Source organism: Atractosteus spatula, chromosome 4, assembly GCF_055471065.1.
Source record: "Atractosteus spatula isolate fAtrSpa1 chromosome 4, fAtrSpa1.hap1, whole genome shotgun sequence".
Taxonomy (NCBI): domain Eukaryota; kingdom Metazoa; phylum Chordata; class Actinopteri; order Semionotiformes; family Lepisosteidae; genus Atractosteus; species Atractosteus spatula.
Window position 1 is genome coordinate 8,398,389 of NC_142709.1, and position 26,108 is coordinate 8,424,496.

The following is a 26,108-nucleotide window of genomic DNA, read 5'->3' on the forward strand; positions in this document are numbered from 1 at the left end:
ACTAGATTTCCGTTTTCTTTAAATCATGCAGTACAAATCAAAGGGTGACGACCAATTAGTTCAGTTCATAGTACCAGTTTAGTCTTACTAGTTATGTTGAACAGTAAAGGTAGTGGATTTAATCATTAGCCACTCCTTTCACTAGTAAGGATGTGGAAAAGCCTTTAGTTGCCTTTTACAAATACTTTATTTTTATTTAAGAACTAGTCATCTGTAAAATTTGTTTCAGAGGGAGGTCTGTGCCAAAAAGCAGATGTTATGTTCCACTTCAAAATACAGGAACTAGCAGGAAGGTCTGCGTTCTGATCTACAGCTGTAACACTCACCTTTTCCTTTCTCCATATACCTGGGAGATGACAAAGAATTCGAACAGCCATCAGGGCTGGTAGGCTCACCCTTTTTCTCCTCACCTTTCCTCACACTTTTCAGATTGCTCTTTAAAGGACTGCCGCAATACACAAAACAAAGAGACTAGTTCATTGATCAGCCAAAAGCATTTGTTGAAAAGAACAGGTTAATAAGGAACCAAATCCACATACATTTAGAAACGTATGCAAGTTCAAATAAAAGGGAACGCCATGTTTGTAATTAATTTATCAGTTGTGTATAAAAAGGGAGTACTGAACGAAAAAGATTTTTGTGGTGGGGTCATTAGCCTGGGCAAACATAAAAGGAATAATTAAAGATTTATTAATAAAAAACACAAGTGTGGTAGGAATTTTTATTCATATTTACTGCTTGAGTCTCATTTTTGTATTTAGTGTTTTTCTTTGGATAATCTGTTTATTTTCTTTTTTAACAAATTACAGAATACCAATGAATATTTCTCCTGAAAGAATAAATGGCTGCATGTGAGGTATAGAGATGTGGTATTCGAACATCTCAATGCTGACAGTATTTTCAATGAAACTGTAATACACCTCTAATCATCCTGCCACTGTTTTTTATTCCAAAAACACACAATCTACACAAAAGCAAGTGGAAAGAACTCCTTCACAAACGCACACTCTAGACATGTATGTCAAATATAACATGCATGGAGTGTCTTCCCTTGAACACATGTCAGAAGAGCTGTGCTACAGCACTGGTTGCAAAAGAAAAGTGCTTTAGCTGTGTTGCCGAATGGACAAATCCTCCCTTTGGGTCTGCTCTGCTCAAAGCAATCCATTCCCCAAAACCTCGTCTTATTGCAGAACTCACCTTGAGCTCCCAGCAGCGGGAACTGCTGAACTCGGAGATGCTGGATCTGACGTTCTGTGCTGCCTTGCTTCTAAAATGAAGCAGAAAAAGAAATTGAAAACGCACAAAGGACAGAAAGATATCTTTTGCAGAATGTGTGTTTTAGTACAGTTAGTACTGGCTAACTAGGCAAGTTTTAATTTGGCAATTTGATGTGCTTTAAGATAAATAGTCATAAATAGACCCTAAAAATTCTCATTAAAATATTTTTTGAAACGCAAATCTTAAAGACACGTTATGTTATAAAAAAAGGAAAGCCAATTTGTCAAATGTGAGACCTTGATAAAAAATGTTTTCTTCAGTTGTAAAAAGACCTAAATCAGAATCACTCATTTAGCATTTGGGCAAAACACTTGGGCAAAAAGTTGGGCAAAACACTAGCCTTTGTAGAAATAATATTTTAATTGGAAATTACATTAAAACAACTTACTTATACACGGCAGGACTACATCTTTGTATGCTATGAAATGAAAAATTATATTCAGTGCTAACGTCACTGCAAAAATCCAGTGTGATTTTCCTTTAACAGGTAGAACAACATCTACATTACCGTACAAGGAAAATAATTACAAAGCCATTAAATAAGCCAACAAATTTACTTTGTCAAAAAAAGGGTACAATGATTAGGATGAAAGTACAACATATTGATATTTTTTGCTTGAATAATCTTCTTTACTTCAGTTATCACTCAGTAGCTTGTCTGAAACTCCCCATTTCTTCCTTCAAACTAACAAGTAAATAAAGTAAATTCTTACCCCTGTAGGCCTTCAATTGCCCAGTTAGCACTTTTCTGATTTCATTTACCCATGCAGTTTTGATTTCTGGAGTAGGAGCCTACAAGGAAAAGATCAGATCCTTCATTTCTGTATCTCTTTTACTTTAAAAGACAAGCTTATTACCATAAATGACTGGAAATCCTCAAAAATAAGTTGTCTTCTCTTTTATGCTCCAGCTTGGTGGGAAGCACAATCTGCTGCTTAATCAAAATCCAACCCTCACTTCTGAGAAATGGAGATTCCCATATACACTGTCCCTTGGGGCTGGGGCTTTATTTATTTGAATGAATAGGCCACCGACAGCTGAGTACACACCGAGCCCACTAACAGATCAGACCCTCATACACCCCACTGCGAACAGTACTCCCAGAGGAGTCTGTGGTTGGCTCTGGTATAACAACACTCAGTGACACACAGTTCAGACCCTCATACACCCCACTGCGAACAGGACTCCCAGAGGAGTCTGTGGTTGGCTCTGGTATAACAACACTCAGTGACACACAGTTCAGACCCTCATACACCCCACTGCGAACAGGACTCCCAGAAGAGTCTGTGGTTGGCTCTGGTACAGCCACTCTCAGTGACAGATAATGTTTCTCGTCCCGGGTAGGAATGAGTGCTGGAACCATATGGGAACCTGTAACGTTCTGAAGTACAGACTGTACCCCAGACCTCAAAGCTTTCGGAGTATAAACCAGGCCTGTTTTAATATGTTTACCCACCTGCACAATGTAAACTTCTTCCCTCGCGTTGCACCAGATTTCAAATTTTTTATTGTCTCCCTTCGCATTTTCTGTGATTCCTACGGCACTCATCTGGTAAAACAAAACGGACACTAAACCAGGGAAATACCCTGGACGGGACATCAGTCCATCACATACTGTAGACACAAAAACACACTCACACTCGGGGTCAATTCTCCCAGAAGCTAAATAACCTATCAACATGCCTTTGGACTATAGGAGGAAGCTAGAGCACCTGGAGGAAACCCACAGGAACATCAGGAGAACACACAAACCCTTCACAGACAGAATTGAACCCAGGGCCCCAGCTAACCACTGCGCCACTCAAGCAGAATCGTATATCGTAGTGAAATCAGAAACATACAAGACCAAAATGTCAGCAATCAAGAAGTGTAGTCTGAACTGGCCAGAATGCAGAAGGTGCTGGGTAGTGATGAGAAATGGCACCCTACAGTAATTAATTAATACTTATTCCTTGCACTTATATAGTGCTTTACAGGTAATGGGGGCTCCCCTCCACCACCACCAGTGTGCAGCCCCACCTGGACGATGTGACAGCCGCCAGAGTGTGCCAGTACACTCACTACACACCAGCTGTCAGTGGGGAGAAGAGCAGAGTGATGAAGCCAGTTCATATATTGGGATTATTAGGAGGCCATGACTGGTAAAGGCCAGGGGGAATTTGGCCAGGATGCCAGTTTAACACCCATACTATTTTCAAGAAACACCCTGGGATTTTAATAACCACAGAGAGTCAGGACCTCGGTTTTATGTCTCATCTGAAGGACGGCGACATTTAACAGTATAGTGTCCCCGTCACTATACTGGGGCATTAGGACCCATATAGACCACAGGGTCAGCATCCCCTACTGGCCCCACTAACACCTCTTCCAGCAGCAACCTTAGTTTTCCCAGGAGGTCTCCCATCCAGGTACTGACCAGGCTCACACCTGCTGAGCTTCAGTGGGCTGCCAGTTGTGAGTTGCAGGGTGATAGGGCTGCTGGTACTGTACATGTACAGTACATGGTACACATGCACACATTACATGGAAACAGGAAAAAACACAAAAGAGGATTTTCAACCCTTTAACTGCAGCTCAGTTCCTCACGTACGTTTAAGGAATGCTTGAAGCTGTAGGAAGGAGCTTTCTCGTAGCCCTCCCCGTTCTCCTCCCTCTTCTTACAGAACAGCAAGGCCTTCTCGTGCAGGAAGAGGTGCCTCTGCATGGGCTTGAAGCGCGCCAGGTCCTTCACTTTCGAGTGGCCCTTCTTGTGCTCCGTCCACACGTTGAAGGATCCCTGCATCAGCAGCTTGCCAAGCTCACCAAGGTTACCCTGCCGCCAGAAGCAAAGCAGCCGGTGAAAACCCCAACCCGCACGTCAGCCACCTCTTTCCATCCGTTTTGAGCCCGTGAGATTCTGTACTCCACAAGAACACTCAAGAAGCTGATCGGATGTTGATTAAAAACATGTTAGTCGTCCAGGTATTATATCTATCAGCACCCATAAATAATAACGGCATGACAGTTAACTATCAAAAACAGCATACATGCTTTCAGCTCAAGAAATACGTCCACCTTCCTGAGAGAGAGGTCATACCTTCCTGGGATGTTTGTAAAGTTTTCTGTGAAGAATAAAGTTCTCACAGTTGTCTTAAAACATTTAAAATTACGGTCCGCACACCAACAGTCCAGTCCGTTAGAGGCATGGACATCCCGCAACAAGAAAAACTTGTATCAGGAGGCAGGGGTTGGTTTTCTTTTCAAACAGTCTCTGAGTCAAGTCATTTCACTGATGGTCTCATTCCTGATTCTAAGATGAGGCAGACAAGCGAAGCCTGACCTCATATCCCGTGATGGCGATGAGGTGCATAGAGTCATTGACGGCCTTCAAGATGCCCAGTATGGCTGCCAGGGCATCCTGCAGATCTTCTGCTCCCTCACAGTTCTTGCTGTACTTCAAAAGTTCCTGAATTGAGAAGGACAACACAATGAGAAGAACAAAATTCTGGCCCAGACGTCTGCGAGATTCAAAAGTAACCTTCAGTGGTGAAGTTAATTTTTCGTGTCTAAGTAACTAGATCCATCTAGTATTATACTGTATATACAGTACCTATTTTACTGTATACACACTGTATAGTTACTGAGGTGTAAGGATGACAAGTCTAGAAACTACCTACTTAATGTGATTAGAAAATTCCCACAGTATTTTAAAAAATTAAGACGGTTTCTATTGTTACTTACATATAACAAACGTTTTATGGTGTGAAATATAAAAAATGACAAAAAATATTAAAAATTATAAAAAACATGATTAATATACTTTTTGTTCTTGTCCTAAGCAACATGGATAAGACCTAGTCTCCTTACAAAAATTGGCATCAAATTAAAAACACTTTCAATTTTATTTGAAAATGTGTTTTTCCACTATGAATATCATGCATATTACCAGAGTTCCTTGCAATAACACAATCAATAAAACAACTAACCTTTAATAACAGCTGATATTTTGTTATCCTTTGAACAGGTTTCAGTAAGTATGAATCCAAACCTAATTTATGTTCCAATTTTTTCTGGCACTCCTTTTTGCAAGAACAAAAAAGCAGAAGATGAGACAGGCCCACTTTATTGAAAAACAAAACAAAAATTAGACAGAATTGACATCTTTGTACACGAAGAAAATAACTAATACAACTGGTTTTCTTATGGCTTCACATTTCTATCAGATATCAGTTTGAGACAACACTAAGACCACAATAAAATTATCTTGAGTTACAAAGTCTTGTTCTGTGTGAATTTATATTATTTTATAATTTTTGGGGAGATTTCCTCTTCTTTTTTTGTTTTATTGAAATACACAATTGATACTCCTCGCTATTATGTACTAATTGTACATATTTTCTACAATATTGACTGACTGCAAAATCAACCAACGGATTAATTAAATCACATCTGAGAGTTTGAGCTGCGCTTGTTCTTTTTCTCTGGTGTCTTGGGATCTTTATGCAGACAGAAAGCAAGATACCTGAAAGAAGGCACAATCGGAGCACTGTCTCCACAAGCTTTCAGACCGGGGCTTGTTCTGACAGTACTTCTCGTAAATCTGCAAATCTTTCATCTAAATGCAAAATGTCAAATTATTAACAGTCAAATACAAGGAATAAACCAAGACAATAACAAAAGAGAGACTAAGGATTATTTAAGAACTGCTTGTCCTTAATATTTGGGTTTGTTCTTGTGCTCATATTCACCTTTGTTCTAATTTCATTTACATAAAGAGCGAGGAGCAGGTCATGAAACTGGTTGTGTATTAAGAGTTTTTATATTGTCTAACTCTGGCATAATGCTTTAAAATGATGACAACAAACTTCTACAGAATTCTGGTTAGAATAACAGCTGAATATCCCTGACCCTTCCTCTGATTTCTAAATACGGTCTGGAATATGATGTTGATCACAAGCATGGACTCAACACATAATACTGCCTGAACTGACATTATTTATAATTTATAGGATACATTTTTAATAATGAATGATTTAATTTAGTTATAAGCATTTCATTGCACTTGTGCATATGACAATAAACTGAACTGAACGTTACATCTGAATTAAGAGTACCAGTACTTGGCAGATTTACCTACCCTCTTGATGAAACACCTCCCTACAAGTTCGGGATAGTCCGTGTAATTCTCCAGTTCTCTGAGAAATATCCTGGAAAACACAGGGCAACGCCCCATGAGGCTCCACGAGCACTCTGCAGTAAAGCATGGCAATACAGGACATGATGGCGCTGAGCTCACCGTTTGTGAAACTCGTAGATTTCGGTCATGTTTCCAAAGAGAACATCTTTCTTGTTCAGCAGTGCCGCTGGCATCAGATGCATCATCAGTGGGTTGTCCATCTCGGCCGCGTACCCCTGCAGCAAGGATGAGGACAGTATTCCCATCAGCTGTGAAAATGACTTCACAATGCCAACAGCTATATGACCCTCACCCTGCAAATCACACCTGGCAGCCCACTGAAGCTCAGCAGGTGTGAGCCTGGCCAGTACCTGGATGAGAGACCTGGGAAAGCTAAGGTTGCTCCTGGAAGTGGTGTAAGTGAGGCCAGTAGGGGGCGCTCACCCCCCCCCCCCCGTCTCTGTGGGTCCTAATGCGCCAGTATAGTGACGGAGACACTAAACAATAAAAAGGCGCTGTCCTTCCGATGAGACATAAAACTGAGGTCCTGACTCTCTGAGGTCATTAAAAATCCCAGGGTATTTCTTGAAAAGAGTAGGGGTGTTACCCTGGCGTCCTGGCCAAATTTCCCATTGGCCTTTACCAATCATGGCCTCCTCCCCACTGATAGCTGGTGTGTGGTGAGCGTACTGTGCTGTCCCCCCCATGTGAAATGGTTTATTTTTTCATTGTAAATGACAAAACCAGTCTCCTCTCTTTGCTTCACCAAAAGTTAACAGGAAAAGCTTTCTCAATATGTTCAACAGTGAAGAGTAAGACTCTGTCTGAGCTGTTATGTACAATGAATGAGCTGAATGAGATGAATAAGCAGTAGTATACAGTGATACATACCTCCAGCACACACAGTAGCTCTTCTACATATGCCCTCTCAGTTTCCAGCAGCTCATTCATCACGTGCCTGCAAAACAAAATCACTCCTGTAAGCTTTCTGATGTGGAGCTCAGAGATTTATTTTCATTTTACAGTTCATTTAAAAAACACTGTTCACAAATTCTTATTAAGCGTCCCGTAATTAGGGGATTTGTAACTCAAAACATGAGAGAAATGAATAAAAATAGCAATAGCAATATACTTTTTGAATATCTAAAGGAAAGGCAAAACTATGCACTGAAAGTTCATAGAGAGGTACACAAAAAGACGTAAAAGCCTTGAGTGCTTCCGCCAAATTATTGAGTTTCTGGGTCTGAATACTTGTATTGAAGTTTGTTCTCTTCAGTTTTTGCCGATATCTACTGTAACCTATTTCTCCCTTAGAAGTCTTGAATTCAGTTTTTGAATGAAATATTTAGTTTAAAAGATGTGCATGCATCATTTTGTCATTTCATGAAACGGGGCACTACAGGAAGTGACGGAACACTTCTGCAAGGCTCTGTATGGTATTGTCCCTGTACCACTGTAGGTTCGCACCTCCTCAGCACTGCCAGATTCTCCTCTTCTTCGGAAAGAGAGTCATGCCGGCCCCCACTGTTTATTTGACTGCTGCCCTGAAGAACAATACAGATACCCCTCAAATCACAATTTAGCTGCACTATGAGATATACAGATATACAAAAATCAGTACTGGTCTTAAGCTGTCCAAATTCAGAAATCCCATTTCCAAAAATACATTAATCTGCTGAGATTCTTTCACAGTCCACAGTACTGTCACTGTGAATAAGAAGTCTACCTCGCATCAAGATACCAAAACAGAAAGATACACCCTCTTTAGAAAGAGAGGTATGAAAATTAGTAATAGCTAAGATACTTAAAGACTTCTAAATTAATAAAAGCTGAAATATAGCGGAACTGTTTTTTCATCACAGATAAATTCTCCATGTTTAGTGTTGATGTTTTATGAGGACTCTCAAAAAGCTGAGACAAGGCATAATTCTCTCTAGCAATCATAGATATCTGGCTGTAATCACAGAAACAAGTAGGAGAGGAAACCCTGCTTACCGTTCTACTGTTGAGTCTTTGTAGGGCATCACTGTCTAAAGAGAAGTTCTTTTCAGTGCCTCTGGAATATCCTAAAAAAGAGACACAGTAACAAAGACTGAGAGAGAATATACTTTTCAAAATCAAATAAACTACCAAAGGTAAATTAACAATACTATTTCTGTGAGTTTACCGAACCAATAATCATCCTAGAATATTAACGATTATAATTACGCAATTAAACCTTTGTGCATGGGAAAGGAGTTGGTGTGTGGTGGAAAAACGTAATGAGTGCAGCCTCATATCTATACATACTTACATCTGTTACATTAGGAAAGTAAGCATTTCATTGTACACAGGTACATAAGATAAATAAATTTGAAGCAGCCAGCAGCCATTTCACCCTGCATCTCACAAGTGGAAACCCCCTGAAGCTCAGCAGGTGTGAGCCTGGTCAGTACCTGGATGGGAGACCTCCTGGGAAAAACTAAGGCTGCTGCTGGAAGAGGTGTTAGTGGGGCCAGTAGGGGGCGCTCACCCTGCGGTCCTTGTGGGTCCTAATGCCCCCAGTATAGGGACGGGGATACTATACTTTAAAAAGGCATCGTCCTTTGGATAAGACATAAAACCAAACTCCTGACTCTCTGTGGTCAGGGTGTTTTGCGAAAAGAGTAGGGGTGTTACCCCAGCATCCTGGCCAAATTTCCCCCTGGCGTTTACCAATCATGGCCACCTAATAATCCCCATCTCTGAACTGGCTTCATCACTCTGTTCTCCTCCCCACTGAGAGCCGGTGTGTGGGGAGAGTACTGTCGCATCATCCAAGTGGGGCTACACTTTGGTGCTGGTGGAGGGGAGTCCCCATTACCTATAATGTACTTTGAATGGAGTGTCCAGAAAAGCGCTATATAAGTGTAATTATTATTATTATTAAATTGAAACTTCAAACACCCATATAGAATACACACAATTTTGTAATTACTGCAAAGCTGCCACTAGAGGGAGATAGATCCCCTCCTTAAGGCACCTAATAGAGAGAGACTCGGTAGTGGAGAGGCTGGTCAGTGCAGGCCTAACCTGGGGACGTGTGAGGAGACTTCAGGAAGGCCTCAGGCCGGGGAGCCACTGGCTGGACAGGGCGGGTCTGCTTTGCTGCCAGTTTCTTCAGGCTCACCCGGCGCTTCTCAAACATCTCCTGCATCCCCTCCTGTTTCTGGAACACTCTCTGGACATGGTCCTGCGGGGCAAAGCAAGAGCAAGACAGAGGCTCTCAATACCTCCACTCACCAGAAGCGGGGAACACGCTTGCATGTTCAAGCACGCAGCACAAGGCAGTCATTCAGTGGTGGGCTTGTTCTGTGTGTGTGTGCCTATACAGAGCCTTATTAAAGTACTTACAGAGAGAGTACTCCTTCCACAAACTGATGAGAGTGAGGCCAACAAAATACTTGTAAGATAAAATGAACACAACACGTACTCCAGCACTTGCAAAGAATAAACAAATTATTTCCTGAGGTAAGTCTATAACAAAACATGCCATCCCCATAAAGAGCAAATGATTTACAAAAAGTTCAAGCACATGCCGTACGAATGATAAAATGACATTGATTCTGGACTAAACTGACACACTTTCCCATGTCAGTTCTATTTCTGAGAACTGCTGTAATCACATTACAGGATTTCAGCAGGGAAAACTCTAGAAATGGGTTTGTCAAAGCCAAAGGTCACAGAGAATCACAGATTCCACAGGATTTCAGAGCAAAGATGCCGGCTAACCAGTCATCAGGCCCTGACGTTACAGGACTCTGCATAGAGTTAGGGTAGGGGGATTAAAGACAAGCCAGCTTTCATGCGTGGTAATGAATCTAGCCTCCAGCACAACGGAAAAGGGGCTCACCCGAAATTCCTGGTTGAGGACAGACTCGTACTCTCTCCAGACTGCGCCGAGGTCTGGGAGCCTGTGCTGCGCAGCGGACTCGAGGAACCGCTCGATCTCCTGTAGCGCGGACTCGGCTCCATCCTGGGACTGGCACTTGTCCACAGGCTGCGAGGCCAGCAGGTAGATGCCATCATCACACCACTTTGCAGCCTGGACATTTAAGAGGGAGGTTTCAGTCGAACTGGGAGGAGGGTAAGGGCATAAAGCAGTCCAAAGAAAAACGTATTCTAGAGGTCAAAAAAAGAGATGCTCCATCAGAGAAATAAAAGACAAACCAGACACTGAGAGAGACAAACATTGGTTTTGCTAGAGACACAAACGTAAGACACTGGCCACTCCAGCAGTAAGGAACTTGCCGACCAGTTTAATTCATGGTCAGAAAACATTCTGTGCAAAGTAATTTCATAAAATATTCATGTTCTATCTTATTAAATCTAATTTAAAGTTTGACATTTTACAATGCAATGAGGATTCTACGAATTTAGAATTAAAAGAGATCTTAGTGGAATTAAAAGCAGAACTAAAAGACCCACCTCAGTGGTGCTCTATAGAACTAGCAGGGCAATTAAGCTATGTTCAGTGTAAGCACTCATAAAGATTAAACAGCTTTATTGTAAATAGAATTGCTCACAGTTTCAATTTCAATTAGTGTCATAGATCCTTGTTTGATAAAGGCACATGATTAGAGCTATTCCAAAGCTAAAGAAATGCATCAGCTGCAGAGTAAACTGTATTTTACAATTCAATGTCACTCTAAAGTGGAGAAAGTTATTTTAAAACTGGTCTAACAACTCTTGCACTGTAGTCATAGTGTTTTGTTAAATCTCTGAACTGTGAAGTCATTCAGGATTCTGTAGCTGTGTACCAAAACATTCAGGAAACCACAGGACAGCACACAAAAGCAACATACAGTATGTTATTTCTACTGCTTTTAATCTTATGAATATAAAAGTTACAAACGACAGGAGGTTATTTAACACATTAAGCATACTTTCATTTCAATAGTTAAGGTTTCATCCTGCTCTTTCTTCAAAGAATCCAGGGTATCTAACAGTAGTAATATTGAACCTCTAACAATACGCCTGAGCAATTTGTATGAGCTGTACACAACTCTTTGCACAAATAACTGACACCTGTTCTTAGGTTTTAAATTTAAACCATCACCATTTCATACCATGAGTTATCCACGTAATCTCCTACTTCTTTCGTTTATGTGACCTTCTCAAACTTAGCATTTCCATTTTATACTTGTACTTATGTTTTAACTATCTGCATTTAATACCCTGCACATGCCTACATTCAAAATTACCTGCCAGGTGTTCACTCGGTCCTGAATTTGGTACAGCTTTTTTCAATGCATTTTATTTCAGCACTTGGCAGTTCTCCTTGTTTGGAATAAACTGTGAAATCAATCAGTTTGTTTACTACACCAGGGCAATTAGGATGAGCAGTTATCCTAATACAGAACAGTGAGGTACTCTGCTTCTTGCATGATCTCAATTCGAGCCTTTACGGATTATCTGTATGCTGTTCCCTGCCCATTAATCAAATCTTAAATAAAGTTCATGCATTACCTTGAATACCTGCTGCCTAAAGTTTGAGAATTGATATTTCAAAAGGATGTTTTGTATCCATTTCTACTGTTGCCTATTTAAAAAGCATAAGTTAACATTTAATGTTAACAAGGTTTTAGACTCGAAACCTTCTTCTTCAGAAGGGCCTTTACTTAACTGGTTCTGTTATATACCCCTTTGTGCCTACCATATTCAGTATCCCCATCTACTGTCTCCTCTCATTGTGTATTTTTATTTTGGCTTATTTTGTGTGTTTTTTTTTTTGTTGTTGTCATTCTGTAAAGTGCATTAAGAAGCCACCTTTAAAGGTACTATATAAAATAAAGCTTATTATTATTATTAATACCTACCTTTTCTCATTCTGTGCTAATAATCCCTCAGACTCTTATTACCATACCGATGACATTCTTAGTTTACTTTTAATAATCATTGCCACAACTTTGTATGTAATAGAATTAAGACTTATTGGTCTATAAGTACTTTTAGTTTGGTTTTGTCACCTTTTTTATGGACAGGTGCAACATTAGTTATTTCCCAGCAGTAACCCCTGTCTTGAATGACTGCTGAAACAGACTTGTAAATGGCCTATAAAAGGCTTCGCATTTTTCTAGGTACAGTTATTCTACTTACTGTACCTGTACCACTTGTGTCTTTTTTATGTTGCAACGAACTTTCGGAAGCACATTTAATGCATTAACGGCAAAGGTAGGTAGTTCTGCTAGTTTCTGCATAACCTTTTCAAGAGTCTGGTGCAGCTCCATTGACTTGTGAAGCCGGATTTTCTTCATCTTCATCTCGGCGGCCAGCTCTTCGGTCACACTCCTCAGCTCACTGCACTTGGGCAGGATTGAGTCCACAGCATAGTGATTGCTCTGGATTAGCAGGTCGCCCTGACTCGCCAGATCCTTTGCCAAATCCAGAATCTCCTATTGGCAACAAGATGAAAACAAACTGGTACCAGGACTGATTTTCTGTAAGGGGTGGGCTTACCCCAGTGAGCTGTTACAAAGTGTATCCCCTTGCCCCATCAGTGTCCATGTGAGCGTTTAATAACGGTAGGCAATTCCAGTATGTCAAATACCAGAGGAGTGATTCAACTGACCCAAAATGAGAGGGGAAATGACCAGCAAAGATTTCTAAATACTAAAGTCAAACATGAACATGAGGCTTTTGAAAATGTTTTCAGAAGAACACTAAAACTATTTTAGTAACAAATATTGCAAAGAAGGTTCTTCCTTAACACATTCGTCCCAGTTGTGTCTTATTAGAGGAAACCAAATGGTTGTCAAGCAGCAATAAGACTTCTCCTCCCTACTGCTATCTAAACAGCAGTACCCCACCTGGTTCTGGAACTGTCTGAAGGAACACCATTACAACAGGACGCAAAAGCCCTGTTACAAGACACGTCTGCTTAATAAGACTTCCCAACAGGGCCATTAAATTATTTAATATTATCTTTCTCTACCTGTGTAAAGAAATTTAAATTCACAGAATCTCCTCACAGGCCAAGGTACTCAGGAAGGATTTACATTAAATAAGCCTGTGTAATCTACATACCTGTTTTTTTCTTCAAAAATGCACTGAAAATCAACAACTTTCTGAACAGCACTATGCCCCCAGAAGAGGCGTGAATTTTCTTACACATGCTTTCTCCTCGTAGCTGCCCAGGTCTCGAAGAACATGCTCCACGTGCACAGGGCTGTTTCCAACATCCGAGATCGTCGCCAGGCGTTCCGACAGGAAGTCTAGCTGTGCCTTCACCTGACAGAGCACAAGAACAGCCTTTTCACTATCACGCTCGTTCTATACAGGCAAAACATCCTTTCACTGCATGACACTGTTATTATCTACTCAACACCCAAGACCTAGGAGACAGCACTGCATTTGTAAGACAATGGAAACAGAAACTGCTTTTTCAAACCGAAAAAGATTCAGTGTTCAGAAAAGGGTTCCTGTGGTAAAAAAAAAACTCAATAAAACATTTGGAGACATCTGAATGTCAATTACATTGTGTATCTAACATTTACTACTTAGAATTATAAATCACAGTAGGGTAATTGAAAAGGTATTGCCGGAAAACCACATTATTTTTTTTCAGGCATGTACAGTACAGTTTAATTGAACTGCAATACTTTTAAAAACCTTTTATTTCCAATTACGTACACTGAATCTAACATATTGCATCTTGCCACACACCAGGAGGCTAAGGCAGTGAGGTGGCCGTCGGTTAGGGAGCTCGCTCTCCACCTCTCTCCCCCTGCCAGACGTGCACTCACCTCCCGGAAACTGTGCTCGAAGTGCCGGAGCTGTCGACACTGCTCCAGCTTGGTGTGGTGCTTTTCCCAGAACTCATCAAACGCCGTCTCCGTCTCATCCAGCTGGGAGAGCAGCCTGGGGGGGCGGGGAGAGGGAGAGAGCAGACGAGAGAGTTAACCCCCTGAAACACACCCTGTATTCACGCAACACCTTCCAAATTCCGTCCCGTTCGGACTTGACTGCCACAAAGAGAGCCATCCTGAAAGAAGCCCAGACACATCACACCGATAAAGACAGATTAATCGTTAAGGAAACATCTGCGCTACACAAGTCTCGGGCAGATGAATAGGTGGTCGTCGTTGATTCCAAGGAGCCATAGATTTTCAACTGGGGAAAATAAAGGAAAACAAACTAACAAAATTCTCTCTTCTTGACACATAGAACGCTGACATGAGCACAACGCAGCCTATGAAATTTGGAGCTCGGTGACGGTACAGTACTTTACACATTTCTGTTGCCGTTAATCATGCCCGTTTTCCTCGATATCCTCACGTCTCATTAAGTCAAAGCTCTTTCAAACTGAGGCAAGACCATCCATTGGAATCAGTGTAAATACTTCTGTGTTGAGTGCTTTGTGTTTCTGGTAACACAGTACAAAAGTTTCTTTTTGTTGTTATTGACAAAACCGATGAAAGAGGGTGAGACATGAAGTTTCGTTTTCTGTGACACTCTTACTGGTCTTTTCTGAGTAGCGATAGAGCACATGGTCTCAAGGGATGCAGAATTATTACAGGTATTTTATATTTCAGATCCTCAGTAGTTCTTAGTGGTGTTCACCACTTTGAAGCTTGTGAGATCAACCATTTTTCATTTTAATGTATGTCATTAGTATTGCTCAACAACACAGTGCTATGCTAGTATGAATGAATGATATGTATGCATGCAGGATGATATGAAATGCAATGTATCCAAGTATTTTTATGTGATACATGTGACAATGTCATACAATGTAACAAGTATTTGTTAGACCTGATGTGCTTTTTTTATGAGAAGTGAGCTGAAATGTTTGCTGGTGCATGACAAATCTATAATATATATATAATATAGCCAACATAATACAACCATTCAGATGCAGAATGGGTGAAAAACTGGCATGATCATTTGTGTCACTTCTTTTGCTTTGTTTGCTCATCTCTCTCTCCTTACAATCCAGTGCAGGGAACATCTGGGATGTGCTTTAATCTATTCATCTCACCTCTGCACCGTAGTTAGGTTCTCCAGCTCATCTTGGTTCATCTTATAGTCAGGATCCTTTGTAACTGGTTCATTAATGCTTTCCAGAAGCCTGTTTCCTTGATTTAGGGCTATCTGTAAATCCTCCTGGAAAAGGAAATTTTGTGAACATAATTTTCACTATCACATTGAACTTTTTGACATTCATGCGTACAGTACTCTATAACATGTGACTGCCTCATAGAGCCAAGTAAGGTATTAAATCTCAAATAAACCACTATATAAAACTACTGGAAGTACATGGGAGACTTAAATATTATAATATTAGTTGTTTCAGGGATATGAGGGCTCTGTTTGCTGAAGGAGGTGCTGGCAACCCCATATTTGCTGTTCAAACACTTCCTTGTTTGACTATTGACTGTTCTAAAGTCTATTGCACTTACTTTCATCTTATCTTTCTTTCCTGTGTGTGTTGCAAGAAGGTTTGTAGTGGCCTGGACATCATTCGGTAGTTCTGTCTCTGCCAATTCTGTCCCAAAAGACTGAAGTGTCTGAGCCGTCTTCTTCACCATCAGAGCAAAACCTTCGATAGCCTGTTTCCCACAATGGTACAATGTGATGAATTAATCCCTATACTTGATCAATAATCCCTATACATTACATAAAACCATCAGGAGGTTAATCTGTGCCAATTTCTGTGCTTTCAAAGAGGCACCAAATGGAAAAAGGACAGTTGTGTTATCACTGTCCTGCATTCTCAAAGTGTATACATTCCCCTTTGTAGGGGATCATTTTAGGCACAGTGCATTTGATGAACTTTATGACTATGCACTTCAGCACCTGGAGTTACTGTAAGCCTCACCCAGCATTTTGCAACTGTAGTCATATAAATGCAACATGCTAACACAGTCATTTTATATCTACCTTGAGGGCAGTATGAAAGCAGACTATGGGAATTAAACAACATGATTTTTCTAATTGAATATGGTACAGCAGTCTCAGCCACTAGCATTCAAGCCTTGTCACAGTTGCGTATAAACATGCAAACAAGATGAATCCAAATTTGATATTCTTTAAGAACAAGGTTCAAAACAGTTTGAAAAATCCTCTGTCGTAGACCAGTTCTTTTAGCCGATTTTTAATTTGACTGAGAATCTGGGTTGGACCTTCCAGTGAACTCGGTAGAAGAAGTTATGAGGAAGTTCTTCCAATGATATCCACCCTCCAGAGGAATAGTGCATGCCAAAGTTCTGCCTGGACTCACTGTGCGATGGGAAATCCACTTCTCGTGACTGTAGTCCAGAGTGCCTCCGAGCTCCTGGGTCAGCTGGGCTCTGTCCATGTAGCTGTGCAGTTCCGTTATTGAGCTCAGCATGATGACCTTACACAGGAATACAGCTATTCTTAGTAGGAGGCCTACTCCTAAAATACTTTCTACCTCTCTACCCAGCAGTTCACTTTAATCAACACCTCCATCCCCACCACAGCCACATACTTCTGAAACAAATGCAACACTACACAACTTCAGTCAAGCAAACTGGCTCAGTATGTTCTGGTGCTCTTTTTCTTTCGAACCAGATTTAGAGCCACTGACAGCACACACAGTAATCTTCAGGAGTGTGGTGACGGCACATATCACTTTAGTACAACTTACTGGAACCTTCATTTTAAACTCATCTTTGCTGAATTTGAAAAAGATGTCGGAGAGTGTTCGCTGGAGCAGTGTGGTGGGACGGAGAACCAGAACGAGCTGCAGGTTTCCTGGGAATGAGCCCTGTGGGACACAAGGACGCAGGAAGTCAGAACACACAGCTCCTACACGCAACACTGGGGCTGACAGGAACCCCTCACGTTGCTCAGGACTGTATTCACCTCTCTTTTACACCCGTACAGATCTGGAATGATCCAGACGAAGTAGGGATAATAATCTCAAAACCACAGTAAAATTTGCAGAACGGTAAACATCTATGCTTGTTCATATTCAGCTTTCTTTGAACTTGGACTCTGTGACATTACATGAAGAGACTGAAGACAGTTTCATCTATGTTAGTCAAAAATGATGCTATTTCATGGGCTAAGCAACCCACAAATATATAAAAAAATAAGTATTCTATAACAGTGTCACCACAGTACTTGGGTATCTTAGGTTTTTGTTACTGAAATTAGTTTTTCTATTAACAAGGAGATTATTTCTCAAGAGAATATTGCACATGACCAGTAAATTAGTAAACTAAAACAGTGAAGGAGCGATCAAAAAGACATCAATACATTTAACAATACTGTTTCATTTTAGCTTATCTTTACATAACACTGAAAAGCAAAAGGTAGCCAGTCAGAAATTGGGGAAATTCATTCTACACTGTAAGACAGCAACACAATGACTACGGGAACACAATTCAAACAATAAGGATGATTCTTAGTTCCCATGTGCTGTCTGGCAGGGGATTCCTATGCTTAAATGATAAAGAAACAAAGATTTATTTCCCCTGTGGAGGAGCATCTAGATTTCATGTCTGTGCTTGTGTGCCTCATAAGTACATGCATAAAGGTACTTGCAATGCTAAAAAAAGCGATATGATAACAGTTTATCATTATAATCACTAGAATTATTAAGATCCCCTGAACGGTTCAGTAACCAAAATATGCCTTCTGCAGTTAATAACAGAAGTCTTCTATAACCGATGTTCCAGGCAATCAAAAGCAATTCTCAATATCACTTTGATCAGAATAATTTCCTAAAAAGTCATGGAACTGGACAGTGTTTCTTGTTTCAGCAATTTCATTTAATTCATTTCATATTATTTTGATGGCCTGACATTTCATTTAGTCTTCTTATATTAAGGAATATAAATGTTTCATGGATGTACTGAAAGCTCAAGCTGAGCTAAATCATATTAAAGTGGAGCACCAAAAACGTATAACATGGCAAAATAAATGCTAGGCAGATTTTTTAAAATAAAAAAGTTCCAAAAGATGGTTTCTAAGATCTGTTTTTTTGGGGGGTAAATTAAAATATGACAGCTCCAGAATTTGTTTTTAAAAAAGGTCTAAACAGTACATTAGTATTAGTGAAGGGCACAAAAATCTATCAAACATATATATTATTATTCAAAACTTGCAGTAAAACTACGAAAAATCCAAAACAAAATTATGTTACAGTCTATCTGTAATTATTTTCAGTGCTGACGATTGACTGCGGATGTCAAAATCTACTTTCAAATATTAGTTTTAAACTCTGAAGCCATAAGTCATAACACAAAGCTTGTACTGTATTCCAAAAACATAAGAAAAGGTTCCTTGTGTTTCAGAAATACCTCCTTTACTGAATAAATTCACATTCATCACATCAAATATGAAGTAATCAGTGGCATTACAGTAAAGAAATGTATGTATGTAGAATGCAGCACAGGAGAAAGTGTGTAATTTAAAATGTGGTTGATGTAAAACACCCCTTTGGGATAACCTGAATCAATACTGTGGACCTCCACATCATAAATCTTAGCCCCTCCTGATTGGGCACCCTGCCAAAATTCCTTCAAGGCCATAGTCCCTATGTTGCTTCATCTATAACAGAAGCCATGTGGGGAAAAGTACCTGTTAATTCAACAGATACCAGCTGTAGGTGGTCTGAGTTTTCCCTGCTGAAATAAACAATATTTTAGGCCTGATATTCTGTATATTTTCACAGCACTAACCCTTATGATGAAATAAATATATTAATCATCATAAAAGTGTTGTTTTCCTCAACATGTGCAATTTCTCAATACTGAGATAGTATGCTGTAAATGGTTTCTAAATCATTTTACCCACAGTCTAGGACTATGGAAAATTACAAAATGTTCCTGACAAAGCAGTATTAATTTTAGGAGGTGGCTTTCATGCCCATGTTATTCTTGACACTATTTAAGCAAAATAATTTGTTTCAGGTCCTGTTTATCATCATAGAAAAAGCTCCTGTACTGCTAGTCCTAGGTTAAACTGCTAAAGACATGCATTGGTACAATGAAATGATAGCTAGTCAAATGTGTTCATGATAACTGTATTCTTTATCAGAAGCATAAAGACATAAAGACAGTATTCAGAGGCCAGGAACTGCTAGTCAAAGCTATTAGTTATGGTCCATTGTGCTTGTAGGCTTGTGAAACTGAAAGGTTGACATATATGCATGGCCATTTTAAATTAGAACTACTGGATAATTATGGACTCACTACACCAAGCAAAAAAATAAATTAACGGGTTCTTCTTAAAGCTAAGAAAGAACTTTTGCAAACAAAGTGTTTTAAAACCTCCTTCATTTGCGCCATCAAAAATAATGAAATATTCATTTTAGAAGCGGGAAGTACTTGGGCTTAGTGGTTCTGAGTGGTTATTTCTATAATTCAAAGTTTCGATTAATCATTACATTTCAAATGAACAAAAACCATATATGCTTAACTACTAAATTACAGTTTCTGAAGGAATTAATGGCTGTGAATTAGGGTCTCGGTGGTGGCACAGTGCTTAGCATTGCTGCCTCGCAGCACTGTGGCCCAGGGGTGCAATCGTTCAAGGGTTTTTGGCGTTCTCCACTTTTCCAGTGGGTATCCTCTAGGTGCTCCCATTTCCTCCCACAGCCCAAAGACTTACTGTGCGGGGAGGTTATTTAGCTTCTGGGAAATGTGGCCCATGTGCGAGTGTGTGCTTGGCTGTGTGTGCCCTGAGACTGACTGGTGTCCCAGCCAAGGTGTACCCTGCCTTGCTCCTGTTGCTTACTGGGACAGACTCCCACTGCCCCATGCCACTGTACTGGATAAAGAGATTAGAAGATGGATGGATGATTATGAATTAAAGGACATACTGTATTTTTTACCTTGAACATTTTAATAAATCTAAAAAGGCCACTACTCCATCACAAGGAGAATTTAAGTCGTAGGTTTAAAAAAATTAAATGTAAATTCTCATCGAGATGGATTAGTGGCCATTCTATGTCATTGAAGAAAAAGGGAAAAAAAGACAGTCACAGAGAAAAGTTAAAGAGGAAAACAAGGAAAGTCAAAAGCACAACACTTACCTGGAATACAACTAAAAAGAATACTGATATTCTTTAAAAGAACTCCTTGTATAAGTACATTTTAAATACTCTCATACAGCAAGAATCTTGTCCCGATTAAAGGGGTATTCAAATAATACACTGACCTTTTGAGAAAATACTAGGCTTCTATTTCCATTTCACATATAAATATGAATATATATATTTGCCTGCCGACTGTTGTTTAACATTTAATTTCTAATAGGAAAGACACAAATTGTATTAAGAATCTAATATACACTAAATCTACACTATGTATATACACTAAAATACACTAAATTTACTTGACTATATGTTTTATAATTAAGCACTATTTTCTTGAAAGGTGAGCGTTAGGTAATGATAAGGCATGCCAACGTGCCTATCAATAGTGATCACTTCAAAATAAAAAAATACAGGAATCAGCAGAGCACTTGCAAACAATGCAAGCTTCAGCTGACCTTCAAGTACAGAAATGTAAATACTCGCATAGGTTTGCGAGGATTAGGGATGCAATGACTGCCTTGAAAAATCCAGTGAAATAGAATTTAACACTGTGTGTTTTGTAAAAAAACAATTTCAGCTTAGCAGTTCAATCAAAACACTTTATATGTTGTGACTAACAGCAATGGAGATGTGTATATTTACATTTAAAAAGGGAAATCGCACATTTTCTAGTTACAGATTAAGTTAAGTGTTAAATGAGTGATGGAAAGATTGCACTGGTTATTGGCTTGATAGATCTAGAGCTGGATCAGCAGTAAAACATGTAGGAATGATTGAAAGTCGAATGTCTAATTAACACAATTTAAGACAATTTACTTCAAGCAGGAGAGTAGCTCTTGGATAGGCTAAATAACAGTCTGTTGAGTCTGTTAAATAAAATTGAATAATATAGTTTATGGAGGTCCAATTGCATATTTTTGAATAAATAACCAATTTTCTCTGTCCATGGTTTACCAGGTACTGTGTTGTGATCACAGTGGAAATACTTTCCATGCTGATTTCAGAAGAACTGACTAGATTTCCCACTACATACATGACAAGGTGAATTCCTGAGCCAGTACCATTTTGTCATCTCTTAACATTCTTCAAAAGATACAACAACCTATTCAACATCTAAAAGAGACAGAGATTTATACACTGTGCTTTTAGGGCATTAAGTGGGTAAATAAACTTGTTTAATACATTAGCATTAAACTAATACACGTGTATTACACAAAAGCTACTGCTGCTGGCGGGAACTTCTCTCTCAGTCACATGAAGAATCTCTCTGGACTGCTGTGCAGGAGTATTCATAGTTCATCAATCCACCTCTCTAGAAACTGCTATATAGGAGATTCTGCTACCAAATGGCCCGGAACATGCCATGATTACAGCAATAGCAGAGGTTGCTGCCCTACTACACAAAAAAACTCGTCATACTGTATATGTACTCTTGAGACATTTTTGAGAAATACAGCAGTATACAGTAAGAGAAAAGCACCATATTCATGTCTGCACTATACAGTGTGGGGATTTTTCAAATATAAAAAGTATTAACAATTAGTCTACAGTATTAATTATCTTTGCAAAATCAGATTTTTGGGGTTCAAACAAAAAATCAAGATATGGCAAAGTCATTGGCAATATTAGTTAGATAAAGCTAGTCATGTATTAGTGAATTTCCTCCAACACTACAAAACTGGAAAGGTGCTGTCCACCTGCCCTCGGTGCTGAAAAGCTCTAATATTTTGTGAAAAATGAAATCGGCCTCTCTCCTGATTATCTCATAGACTGTTTTAAGGTGTTGAAATGCACTGTTCTTTTTCAGACGATTACATATTTTTAAAATGCCATTTATGACATTTGATGGTTTAAATCATGGATTTGATGGCTCTTAAAGGTTATTATTGTCTATTAATGCACAACACAATGCAGCTGAGTTGGAACATATCAATTGTCAGGGGGCCTTCAATGAGAGTGATAATCCAAATAAATCTTACCCTGAGAGCCTTGCTTTTTATCACAATCTTTTTGAAAGAATTTTATAAATAAGGATTAACTACTGAGATAAGATAACTGAGGTGTCTATAAAGTGTAATGCAGATTCCAACTATGAGTGAAATACCAGCTACTACAGTATTTTCTGAAAAACTCCAGTCTTTCCCACACTGAACTCTTCTGTTCCTATTAAACACTGCAGCTAAACTCCCTATGATTTTATCTCTAATTTCAGATTTTAATCAGTCGCGGATTTGAAGAGCATTAGAAAGACAGGGGAGAAGGGGGAGGAGCACACTAGAAATGTTTCAATGAACAAAATACTTCGGTGGCATTTTCTAGGAGCACACTACAAGGCAAAACATATTAGGTGAAAAACCCATAGAGATAAAACAAATCACTTTCTCCTACTTCGGATGCCAGCTCGAAAGCGCTCTCCTAAGCAGGTCAATGTTTTTTCTGAGGCTATTTACCGAGCCACCCCAACTGTCTCATCCCATCAAGCTGCCAGTTCGCATTACCTCTTGCCGAGTGCCTTCATGGTTTTCCAGACTTAACTCCTTCACACCAGAGCAGCCTGCAGCTGGCACAACGGATTCACGATCCCTCCACAAAGACACCTGCAGGCTTTCCACAAGGGAGGGCGTGCTGGCGAGGAGGAGGGCAGTAGCCAGACCAAGATCGTTGTGAATCCCGTGTGTGTTGGAAATAAATTAAAGCTTTTCCGTGGACGAAAGGTGACTTACCGCGATTCGCAGCAGGGTGCCCTTCACAGAGGTCCATTTGTCCTGCCGGCGATCAATGACGAGGATAAACCCGACCCCAGCAGCCTGGAGGCTAAACGGCAGAAGTTAACATTCATGACGGCAAATTCTGAACAGCTGCTTTCCGCTACAGCAAAGACGGCAAAATAAAGGCTGCCAGTCATGTCTCCTCAGGCGCCGCTCCTGCCTCTCCCTAATGTAACAGATTTGAGGAGGAAGGAGGATTAGAAGAAACCGCAGGACCAGCGCAAACGCACTCCCAGGTGCAAAGCATCCTCAGGCGCGCACGGCTCATGTGGAGTTTGAGGTGAAGGCGTTGGCGAGAGTTATCGAGATCCTGTTCAGCTATTTCATCCAGCCTTAAAAGCCTCATCAGTTACTGATCCACATGCTTTGCCACTGAAAACAAAACCAGCCTGCAGGTGCAGAGGTGCTTGTAAACCATGTGCACGCTGAAAATGCGATGAGCACAAGATGGGATATTCACACCAAACGCTTAAACACGCAGGAGAACCCGGTGATTTCTGTCCTTAGATACATCCCCTCGATTCATGTGAAGCAAAGAGGTTGGCTCCAAACTCTAATGTGAGAACCGAGAAAAAAAAAACGACGAGAGATGACCTTCGTTGTTTTTTTTTTGCTTTATTCATGTAAGTGTCGTGGGCAGGGAGCATGAAAGCAGTCAGCCGCTGCTGCTGCTCCAGTCATTTCAATCGCCAAGCCAATTGCGCTCCGCCAGCAGCTGTCGGACAGCCAATCTCGGCCGGGAGCGAGGTGAGCGACAGCCTCGCCAGCGACTTGCTCCAATTGCTCATGTGGAGGGACAAGCCCGTGGATCCGTACTGTTGCAAAACAAACCGCCGCTCCGCCGTTAAGCGCGAAGCTGCATTCCTCTTCACAAATCGGCAGCCAGCCCTGACAGCTATTTTTTTTTCCCCCACTTCCCACACAGCATGATTATTTTCTGGATTCACTGCACAGATCCTGGTCTACAAGAGGAATCCTTTGGTGTCTGAGAAGACAAACGCAGGGAGCGCAAAATGGCTCATTTTATGGTCTTGCAAAACGGATTAATGAGTAAATAAGGATTCATCAGGAAAATAACACTGCTTGATGACAGTAACAAAGGATTGGTAATACATACTACTGATTTTAAGAATCAGATAGGTGCAGGTTTATTCGAAAATACTGGATTATAACAGTGAATTACAATCCCTTAAAATAAGAATTTTCCTTTACGATGGCCTTTGATTAAATTGCCTACAGTACATGAGATTACATTTGAAATTTTATAGATCATGTTACTACTGCCCTCTGGCCCAGCACAACCCTGTATTTGACTAAACGTTAATTGAAAACGCATGGATGGAGAGTTACCGTCATGTTTTTGTACCGATATCTTGAATTTAGGAGTTATGTTGTACCATATGTCTTCATATGTACTGGAATGGAATGATACTAGCAACTGATCGATGAATCTTTATTTTGGAATATGCTGATCTTCAGAATGCCATTTTATAGACTGCAGAGAATATAAGGCTAAATCTTTAAACATTAAAGCTGAACACCAGGTGAGGGCATTCAGAATTGCACTAGTTGTTAAATTCAAAATAATAATAAAATGGGTTAAATCATGCTAATTCTTAGAAAGCCTGTTCATAACAATCGTATTTAAAAACAACCATTTACTGTAGCACTAGCATTTTTAAGCAAGCAAGTCTGTTTTTAACTTGCATACGTTAAGTTAATCTCAATTTAAAACATCTTTAGACTTCTCAGCTGCAAGGTAGATTTAATAAATTATGGATAAACATTCCTTAAACATTCCACTGCAATTATCACCCATATTCTGCTGCAATTGATCGACCACTGCAACATAAACTTCATGAACAACATAAACATATTCCCAGCTGAACAACTAAATCAGCACTGAAGAAAATGGCCACTTTATTATCAAAGTACATAAATTATGGCAATAAATCCAGCAGGAAAAGCATTCCTTTATATTTAGAATCCTCTGAAAATAGACACAAGCCAGCACAAGGATTATTGATTGTTTTTGGCAAGGAACCCAAAGTAATGGCTCATTGCCTTCCAATGATCCGTCCTTCCAGGGAACAGACTCACACATGTGACACAGCAGTTCTTCCACACTCTCTTGATAATGGTGCAGGTGCCAGGATAAAACCCTTCCACACAACGAGGGGGGGCAATTACAAGAACAAGCAAGAAGCTGGAACATTTTTTAAAAGCTTAGAATTTAAATCAAGGGACTATTAAAAATTGTGTAATGCACGAGTAGGGCTTTATTTAGAAAATGGTGTTTTCATTTTTGATCGCCATGTTACAGAAGATAAATTGCTGCTTCTGGAATCAGTTCAGAGAAGAGTAACTAGATACATGTCAGAGCTTCAGTGAATGTTGTACATTGATAGCCTGAAGGAACTGAACCTTTTTAGTTTTGAATAGAGAAGACTGAAGGCACCCTCATACACAGGTCTTCAAAATCCTCTAAAACACTGACAAAACCAACCTACTGTAGCTGATTTCTTCAGAATGAACAGTGAAACAGGAATTGGAGAGCACAAGTGGAAACTATGTGGAAGTGCATTTAAAATTGAGAACACGAGTAATTTCTTTATCCAGAGTGTTGTGGGACAAGCTACCCAGCCATGTTACTGAGCTGCTACCAATAGCTTCTTTCAAGAATCCTTGGATCAATTAAATAATAACGACCAAACAGGCTTGATGGCCCAAAATGCCTCCTCTCTTCTGTAGCCTTAATTATGTGCTTACTTGAAAAAGAAAAGCATGTTAATTCTTGCCTCTAATCTATGTGTCTGGGAATGGTGGAGATTCATGCTGAGACCCATATGAAGCAATCTGAGTTTTTTAAGGACCC

The 26,108-nt window shown here is 40.0% G+C and overlaps 1 protein-coding gene across 17 annotated transcripts in view; it reads right to left on the minus strand.

Moving 5' to 3' along the window:
• Window positions 1-26,108, minus strand: part of mcf2la (mcf.2 cell line derived transforming sequence-like a) — a 79,270-nt gene that overhangs the window by 10,784 nt on the left and 42,378 nt on the right. For 10 of the 17 annotated variants that reach the window (XM_088912665.1, XM_088912661.1, XM_088912655.1 and 7 more), the window contains exons 4-27: window positions 23,189-23,279; window positions 17,067-17,186; window positions 16,677-16,793; window positions 15,856-16,005; window positions 15,435-15,559; window positions 14,200-14,314; window positions 13,565-13,684; window positions 12,658-12,849; window positions 10,308-10,499; window positions 9,488-9,647; window positions 8,432-8,502; window positions 7,904-7,980; window positions 7,328-7,394; window positions 6,557-6,672; window positions 6,398-6,467; window positions 5,783-5,875; window positions 5,247-5,339; window positions 4,601-4,726; window positions 3,872-4,093; window positions 2,738-2,830; window positions 1,995-2,073; window positions 1,670-1,699; window positions 1,201-1,270; window positions 327-445 (exon numbers count right to left, since the gene is read on the minus strand). In XM_088912665.1, coding sequence (XP_088768791.1) covers window positions 327-445; window positions 1,201-1,270; window positions 1,670-1,699; window positions 1,995-2,073; window positions 2,738-2,830; window positions 3,872-4,093; window positions 4,601-4,726; window positions 5,247-5,339; window positions 5,783-5,875; window positions 6,398-6,467; window positions 6,557-6,672; window positions 7,328-7,394; window positions 7,904-7,980; window positions 8,432-8,502; window positions 9,488-9,647; window positions 10,308-10,499; window positions 12,658-12,849; window positions 13,565-13,684; window positions 14,200-14,314; window positions 15,435-15,559; window positions 15,856-16,005; window positions 16,677-16,793; window positions 17,067-17,186; window positions 23,189-23,279 — 2,708 coding nt within the window. The remainder of the gene's footprint in view (window positions 1-326; window positions 446-1,200; window positions 1,271-1,669; window positions 1,700-1,994; window positions 2,074-2,737; window positions 2,831-3,871; window positions 4,094-4,600; window positions 4,727-5,246; window positions 5,340-5,782; window positions 5,876-6,397; window positions 6,468-6,556; window positions 6,673-7,327; window positions 7,395-7,903; window positions 7,981-8,431; window positions 8,503-9,487; window positions 9,648-10,307; window positions 10,500-12,657; window positions 12,850-13,564; window positions 13,685-14,199; window positions 14,315-15,434; window positions 15,560-15,855; window positions 16,006-16,676; window positions 16,794-17,066; window positions 17,187-23,188; window positions 23,280-26,108) is intronic. The other 7 variants (XM_088912668.1, XM_088912658.1, XM_088912671.1 and 4 more) reach the window with 2 other exon arrangements.